At 37.1% G+C, this 17,363-nt stretch overlaps 1 protein-coding gene across 6 annotated transcripts in view; it reads left to right on the forward strand.

Annotated features, from left to right (window-relative positions):
• FACE2 (farnesylated protein-converting enzyme 2) overlaps positions 1 to 1,664 on the forward strand; it is a 130,197-nt gene extending 128,533 nt beyond the window's left edge. For 3 of the 6 annotated variants that reach the window (XM_089811256.1, XM_089811252.1, XM_089811258.1), the window contains one exon: positions 1,285 to 1,664. Coding sequence is in view for 4 of the 6 variants with exons in the window: in XM_089811252.1 (XP_089667378.1) it covers positions 1,285 to 1,308 (24 nt within the window). In the remaining 2 variants the exon portion in view is untranslated. Of the gene's footprint in view, positions 1 to 266; positions 531 to 1,284 lie in introns of those variants that run through there. The other 3 variants (XM_089811251.1, XM_089811254.1, XM_089811253.1) reach the window with 2 other exon arrangements.
• Positions 1,665 to 17,363: the final 15,699 nt, after the last annotated feature.

Consider the following 17,363-nt stretch of genomic DNA (forward strand, 5'->3'; position numbering starts at 1 on the left):
AAAATTATGTGGCCTTATTTTATTGTATAACTCTCACGTTTCAAATATTTTGCATACATTAATTGTATCGATCTTATTTCTCCGACAATGCATATGTATCTTAAATATTAAAATAAATAGAGGGTTTGGAGATGTCTATGGGTATGTTTGAGTGGAAACTGTTAGTTGTTACGAATGAAATTTTTGCAAGTATCTGTTGCTTAAATGTATCAATGCATGTGCCTTTCTGTGTCAAATGAAGCTATGTGTTGGATTATATTGTGCAGTAACAACTATGGTTTTTCTGGGCGGCATAGCAGGTTTCCTTCTGATGCTTACACCATTAACCAATCCTGTTTTGTACAATGCTAGCATTGCTAGTTGCAATTGCTGGCAAGGGTTTTGTAAGTTGAAGTCTGAATTATAAGACAATTTAAGCTGAGTAGCATTTAGCTTTTGCTTTCTAGGAAAAATTTATGGGTAACTTGTAAAAGCTTTTAAAGAAAATTAACTTTATCCTAACTTTTAAATGTATTTACACTTTTGGATCTGAGGACTGATTTAGTTTTTTTCATTGCAAGTAATGATTTCTTTGGACATCATTTTTACTTACATATGAAATATTCACTTTTGATATTGATCTTATTTCTCTGAAATATTATAATAAATTGAGGTTTCTGACGTCATTATCTTCTTATGGATATGAGTGTAAAACCTAACCTAGTGTTAGGTGTAATTACAGTCTTCATTGTCCGTTGCTTAACGTAGAAAATAGATGAGTATTTTTAATGTCTTCAATGAATCTCACCGACCTTTGGAATTAAAGTCCTGGTTCCTCATGAACCTTGAAGCCATCTAAATTTCATTGGGAGAGCTAATTCGCACGTTCCTATCTTTTAAAATAGATATATCACTAGCACTTGCATCAAAGGAGATGCAATGGTTATACAGGCAAAACTGTAGAATATTTATTTATAAGGAATAATTATTTGCAATGTAAATGAACTAATTTTAAAATATAAAACTATAAAAATATAAAAAGTAAAAATATAAGTAACATAAGTGGATTAAAAATATAAGTAAAATAAATGGAGAGATCATTTTGTAAAAGACTATTTTAACTTAAAAATTAAATACATTTAATAGAAATAAATGTTATCGATTAATTTCTAATTTGAAAACCTAACATCAAACATCACAAATCGTATGACATCAACCCCCCTTTTTAGCAAACTTGTGTTAAATTTCAATATATAATACAATTTTTCAACAAACACTAATTAGCTGTTATGCTTTTGACTCCAGCCAGAAATTCATGATGTCTCATAGCGGGAAAAAAATCCTGCCGCACAACACATGGGCGTGCCTGACAAATTGGCTTTTGTACCCAATCTCATACCGACCGGCGAGGGCCGTCTGTATTAAAAGCGTGCTTGAAACCAAAAAATAATAATATTGAATTGAAAAATTATGATTTCTATCATTATGGGGAAGATATCATTTACCAACAGTGTCATGTAAAAACAACAAATCTAATTATATTGGCCACAAAACATTATGAAGATTTAACTCAAGATTCGATACCATCCTAATTTTATTTATTTATTTATAATGTTGGACAGAAAATATTTGATAACATCGTAATTTTAATTCATTTTTAATGTCGAATAAGTGGCTATTTTATTCGTTAGGTCCCTTTTATTGGGTAATTCAAATGTATTAAATGGTTAAAAGAACAATTAAACGTTTGCCAATCTAATTTTTGAACATAATAAAATGATATATATATTTTTAATTTTTTTTTACATAAATATTTAATATGTTCTTTACATTAAAATTTATAGTAAATAATCTAGAATGAAAACCATAATTTTATGTTTAAGATTGAATTCATGTACCAAACCAAGAATGTTAATATTGTAAGACTAATAAAATTTATTATTATTTTTTTAACAAACTAAACAATTCATCTGTAGACCAAGGCAAAGAAAATGGTGTCATATTTGTTACACAATGATTAATTAGATCAATTATATAAAAAGATTTGAGCCCATATATAAAAGCAATTAATTACGATCAATCTATTTTTCAAATAAAATAACATACTTGAACATACAATCTCAATAATAGAGATAGATGACGCGGGTCTAAGAAACAACAATTGTAGAGGAGGGAGTACATAGAGTAGAGTTGGAAAATTGCTTACAGAAGATAGAAAAAGATCAAATGGAAACATTTGGAGGTTCACTATAAAGCAGGTCATTCTCTCAATTTCTTCCATTATCATTGGTTATAATACGTGGATAAGAGAATTTCATTCTTTCTTAAACAATTGTTTGTGTCACATAACATGAAACATACAAGAGCTTAAGTAATTTATGTCTTTCTTTTTATAATTGGAAAGTGTAAATGTCAAATCACTACTCTACCAACTTAACTAATAATAATTGGAAAGTGTAAATGTCAAATTGGATTTGCATGCTTGGATTTCCAAATATTGGGAGCCTATCATGTCGGATTTAATCCAAATTTACCCTGTGGCAAGGGGTTTTTTCATTGTGAGATTTGCTACTACTAAAGATAGAAATGCCATCTTGCGCCGTGGTTTTTCTTGGGAGGAGAGGTTCCCCTTGATGACAAAGCCTTGGTATGTGGATTTTGATCCGTCGATTGAATCCTTCAATAAGATTCTTTTGTGGGAAAGGTTGCCTAATCATCCCCTTCACTTATGACTGGATTCTGTCTTGGACGCTGTAAGGGAGGCCCTAAGAGATTTTTTGTTGGTTGATACTATGTCTTCCAATGTGTTTCAGATGACATGCTCGCATTCTTGTCGAGATAGACGTCTCCAAGGGGCTCCTAGAAATGATTAAGTTGGTTTCTCCTAATGGCTCTTGGATTCAACTTCTTGATTATGAGGGCATTCCCTTCAGATGCAGGAAATGCCATAAGACCAGCCGCCTTGCTCCTTTGGAAAGGTTAGATCGAAGAAGTCACCTTCTTGGTGGATAGGGGTTTCAGATGATCACTACACGGTTCAGAAAGCTCCCTCAGTTGGGGATGGGTTGGTTGATCCTTCTCAGGATTCCTTGTTGGCAGATTCTGTTGTTGTTCCAGATGATTTAAATGTTTTCCCTACGACAGTGATCAATATAGATGTCCCCTCTTTTGAATGTTGCAATTGCTAGTTTGATTGCTTCCCCTCGTGCAGCTTTGTCTCAGGAGGAAGATGTTGCCCCTCTTTCATGTGGTGGTGGTATTTCTTCTCTTGCTAAGAGGGTTTTAGGGGTTGGCTATTGTGTGGATGACTTTGCTTGGCAGAAGGTAGCTGGGAAGGTGGAGGATGGATGGATAACAGTTAAAGGAATAAAGGTCAAGCCCTTCATTCCATCTTTTGATATGTCTTTACGTTCTCAAAAGATGGGACCGAAATGTGAATCTTGAGGTTCAGTTTTCTTAACCTACTGCTCGCTTGGTCTTTTTGAGGTTGTCCCATTTTTTTTTGGTTCTCTTGGTCTTTTTGGCCTATTGTCTTGTAGTTTGATATGGTTCTGGACTAAATGACTTCGTTTGCAGCCATGGGGTTTCAAGATCTCGTTCAAAACCTGTTTAGGTGGTAGTAGTGCATTGTGTTTTTTGTGAGGCCACCCTGGTCACCTTGTCTTGGAGGGTGACTTGTTTCACCTTTGGTCTGTTGTATTTATGTTTGGGCCTCATTGAAATTTATTTGATCTGTAGAGGGTTTCAGGCAACCTTCAAAACTTGTTTTCCTTAATAAAAAACTTAGCTAATAATACCGTAAAATGAATGTTAATCTTAAAAAAAAATCAAATGTTCACAATCAAATTTGCTTACTATATGAAGCCTCTTAGTTTAAATAATTTAAAAATATTTATTACAAAATGTTTCTACAATATAAAATGTAACTAGACTATATGAAATGATTATCCAAAGTAGTAGGTTATATTGAGTACATTTGTTGTTGATTGTTGAGATGCCTTCTGTTTTGCTACTTATTGGAGTAATTTTTTGCAGAATGAAAATATGAGAGTTACGTAGTGTATTAAATTAATATTTTTCTAATAAAAATCTATGAAGTACATTTAGTTCAAATGAGGACTAGAGTGGAGTTGATGTTGGCCATTAATTTGTATTCTTTGTTTTTGATGTTGAAATTGTTAATGATGGGTTTTTCATGCCTACAGTCAATTTCTGCCAAAGTAAAAATTCGAAAAGTGAAATTCATTCATCTTGAATAATTGAACAAAGTGGGATTAAACTCAAATTGTGTACCTTAATTTTTTATAGGGACACTTTTTGTAATCATTCTTTGCTACAATGTATATTGGAACATATTATGGATTCGAGCTAGGACTGTGAACAGTGTCAAAAATGATGTCGCATGAATACGTGTATTCCAAGGGAACCAACTATCCAACACAAAGAATGCACCCATTCATAGATGATGCCTAATCTTGACCATCATTCACAATTTTATATCAACACTCGTTCCTTATTGCCTTGGACAATGAATTTCCATTTCTAAGGGGCGTACAATTAATGAAGAAAAAAGTCTACCAAACTGTCAACACGATTTATGGACCTGTGAAATCGCAAGGTAGAAATTATAAAAGAAAATCTGGTTTGAAATTACCTTGAAAGCGATGATGGTGAGCCTATTAAGATAACATCATATTACAAAAGTGTAAAAAAATAAGATGGCCCTACTTTCGAAGAACAATGTAAAGTTTTAGAATTAGATTTCTTTTTTTAAAGCAAAATGAAGTGTAGGTCTGCTCCTACTAAACAAGGGTTTCTATTAACCTCAAATTTGTTTTCATCCTTCATTCGCTAAAATGTAACAAAGATTCTAGGATTTTTGCTTCCCTAGAATAGACTATGGCTCCAAAGTTTTTCTTGCTAGGAAAACTATTGGGAAAGAAAGTGTAAAATTCTTCTACAAAACTTAGACGCAATGGGGAATGAGGGATCGATAGATTTGCTAAGTCTCCTTCCGTTCAAGTTGTTTTTGGTGGTTGGCATTTGGTGAGGAATTACAAAGTCCAAAACAAGGTTTGTCCAAGCAATGAAGATCCTGGGAAGAAAAATAATATCTGGGTAAATCCCTATTACCAATGCAGTGCCTAGTTTGATACAAGGGCTGGTACACTCCCTCCCTCGGGAAAAGCTCCTGCTCTAATACCACATTTTACAAACCTTGCCCATAAATCGTTGGCTATTCCCACCACTCATATAGCTTGTTTTGACCCCAGATCAAATTTGGAGGTCCTTAATGCCTCACAGAAATAGGTCCTTCACAACTTAAAGATTCCAAAATCATTTGTTAACCCTAAGAATGGAGAACACCCCAAACATGCTAACAAAGAGATCAACACAATGATAATCAATGGTTTATATTTTGAAGGTCTATGTGAACACTACAAAATTTTTTATGTGCATGCGAAGTGTAGGTACAATGTCATCAAATGGCTTGAAGATTTAGATAGACCAAGTGAGTATTTACTTCTCTGGGTAAAGGTTTTATTTTCATTAATTGTAAGAAAGTTTCAATAACAAATATATTTCTAAATGGTTCGCTAACATATTGTAATGGACATCTAGACTAAAATTTAATGATTGGAAACAAAATTTTGACCCTAAAAACTATTAGTAAATTGAATAACTTAGATGGATTATTATCCCCCATTGTCTTGTAGACTTGTTGCATAATTGTAGCTTGACCAAAATCTGGGTACACTAGGTGGCTACGAGGGTTAAGAGAAAAAACTTTGTTTCTTCCTTTAGCGCTAAAATCATATTAAATGTTGATTCCAATCCACAACTGAAACTAATTATTTTTTTTAGCGATCCAAGTACCATGATAACAACAAAGTGGACCCACCTACCAAAACTACAGTGGATCTTTCTTCTCCTTGGGATAACATAACCATTATTTCTTGGAAAAACTTGATCAATCTTTAGTTGGAAAAGACACATCCAAGTTAATTCTTTAGAAACTCCAGAATTGGAAGAAGGTGAAATTCAAGAAGATGCATCTCGAGATCATTTAAAGGATATAAGAATCCTATATTTGTGATTGAACATGATGGTAGTGACAACTTAAGCAAGTTTGTAGTGTAGAGCCCTTAATTAATCATGACAAGAAACAATGACACAATGATTTAAATGACTTAGCAATTAATCCTTCACTAATGGACTTCGACATTCATAAGTGTTATGTAAATATTATGACAAATCAGTTGTTGAAAGATTTTGATAATGTATCTATCATGAAAGAAGTAGGTATAAGTGAAATGTTATAGAAGTGCGATTGTAAAATTGAATAAAGAAATCCATGCTTTAGTAGTAGATGGAATAATAGATGATATTAATGAAGAAGAAAAAAACACAATTAATAATGAATTATTTGTGGGGATACATTTTGTAGGATTTTGTTTTTGTGTGATTTGGTTGTAGATCATAACTTTCACCATGTTTCGTAAGAGTTTTTTCTCCACCTAGAAACAATGGCTCTAAAAAGGTTATTCGAGCCATTAATAGCAATGTGGATTGAAATTCTCTACTTAGGTATCATATTTCCTTGTGATATTCTAGCAAATAGGCCCTCCTAGAATGTAATTGACTTTGAAACCCTTCTCATGGCATGCTTTTAGAGTGTAAATTTGACTCCTCACAATATGAAAAGATAAAAATGTTGTTTTATTTATATTCACATGTTTCTTTTTATTGAAGTATATACTATAATAATGTGAAGCTCTATATTCACGTGCAAGCCAACAAGGTTGCAGTGGAGGTGGCCCACATTTAGGATCTCTTGGAGCATTAGGATAATAAGCTTTGTATGATAGACAAAGTGCCTCCAAATCCTCCTATTTGTGATTGGTCTCTAAGTCAGTGTCATAAGAAAATATTTTTAGCATGCTACTCTCAAACCTGTACAATCCTAAGCTTCTCATTGCCATTCTAGTGGTGGTGGTTATTTTCACAAGCGACACTCTATCTCTTTGTCATGTGAGAACTTAGCCTTGGGTTGGATATCCATGGAAATTATAGATGGGTGAGCTCTTTCAAGCAGTTGTTAGGACTGGATACCAATGATCTCTCCTTCTAGGACAGTAGAAAAAAGGAACTAAGTAGATTGCAATTGAAGAACGGTGATCTATTAGAAACAACCACCCCAACCATGTTGATGTATAGGGTCTCGAAGATGATTGAGGTTCTCCTTTGCCATGAATGACCACTACATTAGTATCTTTTATGTTGGTGGTTATTTTCACGGGCGACACTCCATCTCTTTGTCACATGAGAACTTAGCCTTGGGTTGGATACTATAAGGCCCACACTAGTACCCTATTATAGATCTTGATGAAATAAACATGATTAAGAGTTAATTAGGTTATGATCGACATTTTCATTATTAACAATATTTATGAGATCCTATTAGAGAATGATGTAGATTTTGATTATTATAAGGTTGATACCATATCCAATAACATTAGGTCGATAAGATAAGACCCCATGAAAATGAGACTTAATATGTTCAAGTTGAGAACCTGGTCATGAAATTCAAGGTGTGATCTACGAGGCAATTAGGAAAGATAAATTAACATTCACTCTAGTGAGAACAACAATGAATGTAGGTTATAATGACAACAAGACATATGGTTACATTTGGAAATCGGTTTTAAATTATGAAGACATAATTATGGAAACATTCTAACAGTTTGAGGAATTAACACTAGAACTCACACACAAACCCCTCAGAATGTGATAAAGGGATATTGCTAGGAATGCTGCTATATTTAATTTGATTGTAAGGATACTAGTTATCACGTCTGCATATTAATGGTTTTCATTTATGGCATATATTTTGAGATCCATTTTATATGTTTTAATGATTTAGTAGATACAACTTCAACGTTTCATGATTATAAGTATGGTGATATTGTTTAGAATGGTAATTTCATTATGATAAGAAAGATAAATATTGATACCCATATGTTGATATTGCAATGTTTTGAATAATTTATGGAAATGATTAGAAAGGGGAATCAATTGTGTGTGTGTTTTAATGTGATAATGGATTATTTTGGATTTATTTGCATGTATTTCTATACTATTCCATTGGACTACTAATGTTTAAGTTGAGTGTGCAGGAAACTTGAACCACGGAAATTATTCGGGGAAACAAGGTTCAAACCTTTGTGAACACGATAAAGCCAAGGTGAATCTTTGGAAGATTCAAAACCTCATTGCATTGTGTTTATTTCGTAATGTGATTATGCATGGGTGTTATAAGTTTAAAGATCATGATTAATTAGCAACATGTCATCATGATGTGTAAAGTATCTTATGTGTGTGTGTGTGTGTGTGTGTGTGTGTGTGTGTGTGTGTGTGTGTGATTTGACACTTGTGTTGTCTATGTGTAAATGACATGTCATATAGGATTTTTGGGCATGAAGTCATTTAACCTAAACTTAATCCCATTATGAAATTTAGTTAACCCACCTTGGAGAGTGTTAGAATGAGTCACCTTCATGATGGAATTTAAATTAAATTTGATAGGAACTTTAAGAGCCTAAAAGTGGTTCCCAAGTGCTATTTTGGTGAAAATAAGTCACCCACATGGTAGTAGTATAGGTTGGGGGTCTAACTATAACCATAAGTTGGCCTAGGGGACTTAGGAGACCCTCCAAACTAGTCATTTTCAAGCCAATTCGAAAATCAGAGTGTCACATGACTTTTGTCCTCATCTCTCCACTTGGGTAAGTTCCTATTGGTAGAAAGGTACAAGGGTGTAAGAGGGGTAGGTGAGGATGGAAGTGGAGGTCTTTTTAGGGAGCTTGTGCCAAACTTAGTGGGTGTTCACTAGAGACACTTAGGGTTTTTGGGGGAAGAAACTTGGAAGCCAAGGAAGGAAAGCTCTTCATCACCATTTCATAGCCATTTGCTTGGAAGGAGGTTAGTGCTTCATGCCATGGATTTTCTCATCTCATGAAAGTTGAAAGGTGGAAATTGTAAGAGTGTTCTTGTAGGGTTTATGTGTTTGGATTTGATGTATGTAGTAGTTGTTGTGTATGTGAAAGAGCATGTTGGATTTACTTGCATTTGATTTCGTTTCTTGATTTTGTTGTGATGGATTGAATGTTGTGTTGCGTGTGAAGGCTTCACTCACCCTTGGGAGGGAAGAAAAGCCTCGGGGTGAAGGGGTTAGTTGGGCTTACATTGAAGTTGAGAAATTCTTCTTTTGGAGAGAGGATAATTTTCATGGAGTATGGGCTCCAATGAAAGCCATATGCCTTTCTATTGTTCTATGGGAGGTATAAGTGAGGATATGTGAAGGGAGCATGTATGGATAGCCTTGTTGTGGCATGAGATTATTGATAGCCTTGGATGGCATGTGTTTCTTGGAAGCCTTGTTGGGCATATTGCAATTGCAAGATTTGTCAATGCATAAGGATATGACATTCTCCTCCTTGGGAGCCCACCTTCACCCAATGTTTATGATTTCATTTGTGAATCATTGTGAAAACCTTGGTTGGGGTTGTAAATGAGTTGTGAAAATATTGTATTCATGTTGGCTCTGGTTGTGATGCTTGATTGAATGTATCCCGTTTGAGCCTTGTTTCCCTAGCTCGGTGGGTGGCCTCCATGGTTCCTAGTTTGTGTATGTATGCAGGTTTTGTGGAGACGGATTGCTTGAAGACATTAGGGTCTCACCCTTGATAAAGTTGAAATGATTCAAGTGTGCAAAGAGAGCTTAATGTTCATGTCCTCTTAAATGTGTTGTGAGATCAAGTCTCTATTGTTCCTACATTGTGAAGTAAAAGGAGTTGTATATCATTGTATAAAGTTGAATTATGCAAGGTAAAGTTTGAGGATTTTATATATAGTTACTTGTAAGGAAAATCTTCATGGTAAAATTTCATCTTATGTGATTTATGTATTATGGAACAATCATGAAACAAGACTCTTCTTATGATGCCTATAAAATTGTTGGTAGAAATATTTCATAGATTATGTATGGAAGAATTTTCATTGATATAGTTAGTTCAATTTGAAGCATAGGTGATTACTTTATAAAATCATATGTTATGCTCTTGACACAATGGATGGTCATTATCATACTTTGATAGTGCCTTGTATATGCATAGAGATTAGCTCATTTGAATTTCAAGCTTAAATAAATCCTTGGTGATGTAGATGCTACAACATTATCAAACTTACAATTGGAAATTAGTAAGGGAGTCAATCAGGTCAGTGTCAACTCTTAAACATGATCTCCAAAATGAGTAAAAAGAGAAATACAATAAAATATTAATAGGAATATTCTTTGAATCTAGTACATCAAATATTAATAATGTATATCCTAAGAAGAAATACTTTGACATCACAACCACTTATTCTATAAGATGCAAATGGGGAGTCCCATGACTTGAAAGTCACCATCACACCAAACCAAAATAAAATAATAATAAGGATAATAAAATAATGTTAAAGCAGAATTTGAATTGGGCATTATTTCCATTCAAGGAAGAAATTATGAGTTAAACATGCCCTAGGCCCTATCTACTTCCACTTGCATAGGTGACTATCTCATCCAAATTAAACAAACATAAAGTAAAAGTATTAATGGGGTGGGAGGACAGGAGGTCCCCACCACCCCAACCTAGGCACCAAATATCCTTCCATAAGGCTTATGAAGCACAAGTTTTTACTGACATATGTTATTGCCACCTTGCAGAGGTTTGCCCACCTTGTAAAAAGTCAAGCCAATGTTTACCTTTCTTGCTGCCATAGTCCTTGTAACCAGGCACATTAAAGGATGATTAGACCAAGCCACATTGCCTTGGAAGTGGGGAGGAAGGGGCACGTGATCCCATACTTGGGTATTCGCATGGGTAGAGGGGAATGTAAAGTGAAAAAAACATCCATGTTCAATATAAAGTAAGTATCTTGGCTTGGAAGGGTTCTTATGTGTAGAAGGTGACATGCTTCTGCCACATGTCAAAAACCCTTTTTTCTAGGAAAACTATCCCCAAATAAACCAAAACTTGGCGCCTATGTAGGTGAGGACATGCATCATATGACTGGTCACACCCATCATTCCTAGGCACCAAAAGGGGTATGCTCTCTTTATTTTCTTAAGACAAAGTGCCTCGGTCTTGGCAAAGTTAGTAGATGAGTTGGCTTAGGTGGATAAGACGACATTGCAATAAAGGATTAATCTAGTCCTAATAAATCAATGTAGTCCAAATTACTAGAAATAAGTATAATGCAGAATTAAGATGTGAGGGTAGTGTGTGTTAGTAATTAAAGGATATGTAGTTAATTATTAATGATTGAATTCATGTGTAGGAAAGTATATTTCTTCTAATACATTTAGTCATGGGAACATAGGTTGGGATGTAGAAAATGACATTTAATTAAAGTAAAAATATAATGACCAAACAGTTTATTTTGCCCCATTCACGGAAGTGCCAAAGCCGACATTAGCAGATATCGCTGGTTTGATCGCTTGTTTGAACGGAGTTGTCAATCTCTTTTGTAGCGTGGTTGGGAGTTCCTCGACAGCGACAAATCTCCTCTACACTGTAGCCGCCTAGACAACTGGTTCGTCCCCTTCTACCCATTCACGGAAGTGCCGAAGTCGGCATTAGCAGAAATTGCTGGTTTGATTGCTGGTTTGAACGGAGTTGTGAATCTCTACTATAGCGTGGTTGGGAGTTCCTCGATAGTGACAGTGCTATGTGTGGCTAGGAAGGGCTTGGTGGATTCTATTGCGTCTGAGGAAAAGGGTAACACAACTAAGACTTGTTTCCATATAATTGTTGGGCAGATCGCTAGTTTGAACTACGGTAGATGCAAGCTCTCGAGATCCCATGTTGTGAGCTTTTATGTGCTGGAGAGCATCACTTGCGTAATCCAACAGTAGGAGAAGAACCCAAATTAGATCGCTAGTTTGAACGGAGTTGTGAATCTTTGCTTTGCAATCCTAAGAGTTTTTCTAAACTTCACGTTAGGCAAGGAGGTTACAGTAGTGAACGTGAAAGTAAAGTATGGAGAAGTTGTAATCAGTCCGTACCTACACCACAAGACATATTATGACCCACAAGATAGTCCGTACATGATTTGTTTGAGAGAATGTTCGGTACCGTTTCTGCTTTGTTTTATTCAAATATGACTTAGTATTGTTTATTCATATATTGTTTAGTATTGTTTTGAATCATGGACCCCCCACCCAATCCAACAACATTACAACAAATAGTTGATTGCTTGGCAGTATTAGAGAAGGATAATGCAGCTCTGAAAGTCACAACTCTTTGTCTCTCAGCAGTTTCCCAAGTTCTCTTAATGCAACTCCAGAAGTTCTAATCAGTGAATCAAACTCTCTAGGATACTATTCACTCCCTATCTCAATCATTAAATGACTTGAACCAACAGGTTGTAGCTAATTCTTCACGCAACCAGGACCTTTCTGAAACTTTTATCACACAAACGATAGGTATTACAAAAGATATTAGCTCCATTATTGAAGACTTCAGAGACATTGGAAACCTCAAGGATAAGCAGATAGAGCTTGTTAAAAAAAAATCATCTCTTTTGACTGAAACAAAGCAGCAAATTAAAACTTGGGCCTCAACTTGCAAAAACTCCAGCACTATGCCTCTGCCAGTGGTTGCAAAAATTGTCCAAGAGAAGTTGGCAGAAGACCGAGTTAGGCACTTCAGGGAACTCAACCTTCGGGTTAGAGGTCTTCCTTCGTCCTCCATTGATCCTCTCCCTACAGGCTACTCGTTTCTCAACGAGCAACTGGGTATTTCAGATATTACATTAGACAGAGCATGGTTTGGACACGATGGCACCCTTTTTCTTAGGTTTCTCTCACTAGCTGATCGACTACAAGCTCTTAGGGAAAAGAAGAAGTTCTTCCTTCTTCCCACAAAGATATTTCTTGATGAGGACCTCACAAAATCACAGGTAGCAGAACTAAAGCACTCTAGGAGTCTTGTGGTAGAAGCAAGGAGTAATGGGAAATGGGTAGTTATAAGGAATCTAAAGGTAGTTATTCGTGACTCACCTCCCAAGGGTTGGGTTGAGAGACATACCCAAGCCAAATGACAGTCTGAGCACCAATAGTTTGGCAAGTCTAAACCCTCCATGGGCTCTTTGCTTGTCAACTGTTGGAATGGCAATGGTTCCCTGTGGTCTTTGCCAGGCTTACTTCATGATGAAGTTGGGGATTCTGATTTGTTAGCTGTTACCGAGACTCATAAGAGTCTTGCTCGGCCCCTTCCAAGTTACACAGGGTATTAGTGGCTTTCAATTTGCAAAGAGGAGGTTCAAGCTTCGGGTGGTGTGCGTGGTTCCGGTGGAGTTGCTTGTTTGATTAGAGATGATCTATTTAGTAATACCACATTGGTTCTTTCTGACACTTATGCCAGATGTATGTGGATCCGAGTTGGAGGTACCAGTCATCGTCAGAAAGATATCTTCATTGCTGTTTGTTACTTCCCGCCGACTACCTCACCTTACGCCATTCATAGTGTTGAGGATGGGAACCCTTGTTTAGACCTTTTCGAGAGCATCTCCAAGTTTGGGGCTATGGGCAACATCATCATCTTAGGAGATTTTAATGCACGGACTAAAGATCTCCAGACCCCCCAATATGACCGTGGGTCTGATTTGATTTGTACTACTGAGAGGGATCTTACTAGTATGGGGCTTCAGCGTTTATCCGAGGATCACAGTGGACCTCTAACTTGTTATGGTTGCCACCTTCTCCAACTCTGTGAGTCCTCCATCTTGGTGATTCTGAATGGCCTCTCTTGTTTCCCAAGTTCTGAGCTTTTTACGTGTTGGCCTCATAGTGGGGGTGCGAGTGTGGTGGATTACATCCTCGTTGTTGCTTCCTTCCTCCCCTCCATCCAAAATTTTACTATCTTCCATCTTCCCTTGGCTAATCATGCCCTTCTTAGCCTTTCGATTCGTGTTTCTTCCCACCCTTTATCACCCATCTCTACTCACCCTACTCGGTTCTGCCCCCACACTCGTTTCTATTTCGAGGATAGTGATCAAGACCTCTTCATTTCTCATTTGAGAAGATTCCTCTGCCCAACTAGCTTCACGGATCATATTCAGGTGTCCACCATGTTTCACTCACTAGCTACCGCGATTTGGGAGTCGACTCTCCTCTCTATCCCTCACTGCTCCATTTCCAGCACTCATAGATCGACTCGACGTAATACTTGTCCCATGAATCAGTGGTTTGATGATGACTGTAAAACTTTCCACCGCTCCTTGCGCTTGGCTTTTGATACTCATTCCCTCGCTTTCACCAATTTACGGCTCTCTTACAAACGCTTTCTTTGCCATAAGAAGCGATTATTTATTGCTTCATAGGGCAGATCCCTCCGAGACATGCTTATTCAGTATCCCAAGTTGTTTTGGCGCATCATGTTCCCCAGGCATAGCCAACCTCAGTCCACTCCCGACCTTCATCTCCTTGCTTCCCATATCTCCATGTTGTATGACATCCCGGGTCAACTCGCCTCCCTTCCCAGCCCGCTCCCCCATTGTCACTTATTCTCCACCTCTAGCATTTACGAGGCCATCAGACTCATGAGATGTAGCAGGGTAGCTAATGAGGAGGGTTTTCAAGCGGAGCTCTTCAAACTCGGTACCACGATCTTGGGCCCTTATCTCTCTATGCTCTTTAATAGAGTTGTTTGTTTTGGTTTTTTGGACTCTTGGTCGAGACACATTATTCACCCGATCCATAAGTCTGGGCTAACCTCTGATCCTAGAAACTATAGGACCATCATGATTGGGCATACATTTGCCAAACTTTATGCTACAGCTTTGAATACTATTTTATCCAGTGAGCTTGATAGGAGGAATTGCAGGGCTAAGGGTCAAGCAGGATTCAAGATAGACTACCAAACCATAGATCATATCTTTACACTACGAGCTATTATCGAGGAAGCTCGACATCACTTGAAGAAAGTCGATTGTTGTTTTGTGGATTTTCGTAAGGCTTTTGATTCCATTCCCAGAGCAGCCCTTTTTTAGAGACTGAGAGATATTGGTATTTCTGAGATCTTATTGACGACTATTATGAGGTTATATGAGACTGTGATTGGTAGACTCAGGACCACAGAGGGCCTCTCTGATCCTATCCAGAGCACCATTGGGGTGAAGCAGGGCTGTCCTCTCTCGCCCACCTTGTTCAGGATCTACATTGATGAACTCGAGGCTTTTCTTAGTGACTCCTCGCTTCCAGGTGATGGTTGTCATCTACACCAGGTATTGATCTCCATCCTTCTCTTTGCTGATGATGTGGTTCTTCTTGCTTCCTCTCCTGAGGGTCTTCAGAGGCTTTTAGATAGACTTGCATCTTTTTGTGATATGAGACAGCTGGTTGTGAACCTTAAGAAGACTCGGGTTATGGTCTACAACGGTCTGAAGACTTCACATCTCCATTTTCACTTCCAGGGTCGGGAAGTTGAGATTACATCATCTTACATATACCTTGGGGTTAAGTTTTCTGGATCTTGTTTCAGCTTGAGATTAGCTGTTTAGCCTCGGATCAGTAAAGGGTTGGGTTCCCTTGCCATGCTCGAGAGACAGTGCTTCAGACACCACTTTCAGGATACATCATCTAAGCTATCCCTCCTAGATTCCTTAGTAAGACCCACAATGCTCTATGGTTTGGTGGTTTGGGGTCTTTCTCTTTTAGACTTGGATTGGGCCATGATCGAGCGTACCCAGATTATGCTCCTCCGTCGAATTATCAGATGTCATGGTTCTACCCTCCACAGTATTATTTTGGCCGAGTTCGGTGCTCACCCATTCAGACTTGCAGCCATTTTTGACTTGATCTAGTTTCTCCACCGTCTTCGTGGCTTTGCTGACTCGGAGGAAGACCAATACAGATACCCTTATTTAGCCTATTGCTCCTCAGTTGCTATTATTGACGTCGATCCTGTCACTAGAGCTCGTGGTTGGTATGCTCAGGCTACTATCCTACTGAGTTCAGTGGGGATCGACATTGATCATCTTCCTCCCTACCAGTTCTCATTGGATGCCCCGACTCATCTACTCCCTTCTCGGTAGGAGTTGAACGCGCATGTCAGACTTGACATTTATAGGAAGTCACTAATACATTTGGCATCGTTTTGCGATGGCTATGTGTGGCAATTACGACAACCATGTGTCGCCAGTGCGACAGTAGTAGACGTCGCTCATTTTTAGTCTCAAATTATGACGTCTGTCATCACCCGTCACAATTACGACAATTATTTGTCGCTATACTGCGACGGGATTTTGGCGTCGCGGCTACAACAACCCCATCACAATCCCCTTGGTTGACGTCGCAATTGTGACGGATCCCAATGCAATTGCGACGGGCGTTAGGTGTCGCCGCTACAACATCCCTGTCACAATTCAGGGGGTTGACGTCGCAAATGCGACAGTTACAAAGTAAAACAAAATAAATAATTATTTGTTTATTATTCAATATTATTGGTGGGGCTTCAAATAGAATCCTCCAAAATTACTCAAAAAATAAAGCAATGGTATGATTATAATAATATATTATAATGTTATAATCCTATTAGGGATAGTAAAGGTATAATATTAGAGCACTAGTATTCTTAATGTTAGTAACAAACCAAAGGCCTACACATAGTGGCAGTAATGACTTGCTACAAACTATCATAATGTCGATATTGTCATTAATAATAGGAGAAAAATCTAGTGTACTAATTTGATTTGCGTCTTGTAATTGTTTATATTCTGTTCAAAATTGTTGGTATGACAATACACCACCACTAATATTTGCATAATGTAATTATTAGAGGGTGAGTATAGTCTAGAAGTCATAGTCAAAATTTATTCCCATTCTTCAGTGACTACTGTTTTCGGGAAACCTGTAGCAACTATCTTTAATTGCTGCTGATTTTCATTCAATTTGTTGATTCAATGGAAGAGTTATTGCTACATACATAGCAAGGTTGGTTTCTTACACAACATTCTAACAGGAATAGAGACCACTAGGAGGGCTTGGTGATGAGTTATGTTTGATTTGTCTTTGTGTCTGTTCATTATTGTCATTTAATGAATCTTCTGATCTTGCTTACTTTTCTAATCTATCAAAAATACCCAATTGAATAGGTCTGCAATTTGATGTAATAAATGTGATCCTAATTAAAACTTGTGTGGTTGCTGGCATCTAGTCAAAGCTACATCTTCAGAGTAAAACAATATTGAGCATGCCCACGACCTATATTATCTTACTTCCATTGAACCAATTAGATTGTCCTATGGTACCAGGAGTGCAAGCAATTTTAATTTCAGATTTG

The sequence above is a fragment of the Cupressus sempervirens genome, chromosome 11, assembly GCF_028749045.1.
Source record: "Cupressus sempervirens isolate cs-2001-9-10 chromosome 11, ASM2874904v1, whole genome shotgun sequence".
NCBI lineage: Eukaryota > Viridiplantae > Streptophyta > Pinopsida > Cupressales > Cupressaceae > Cupressus > Cupressus sempervirens.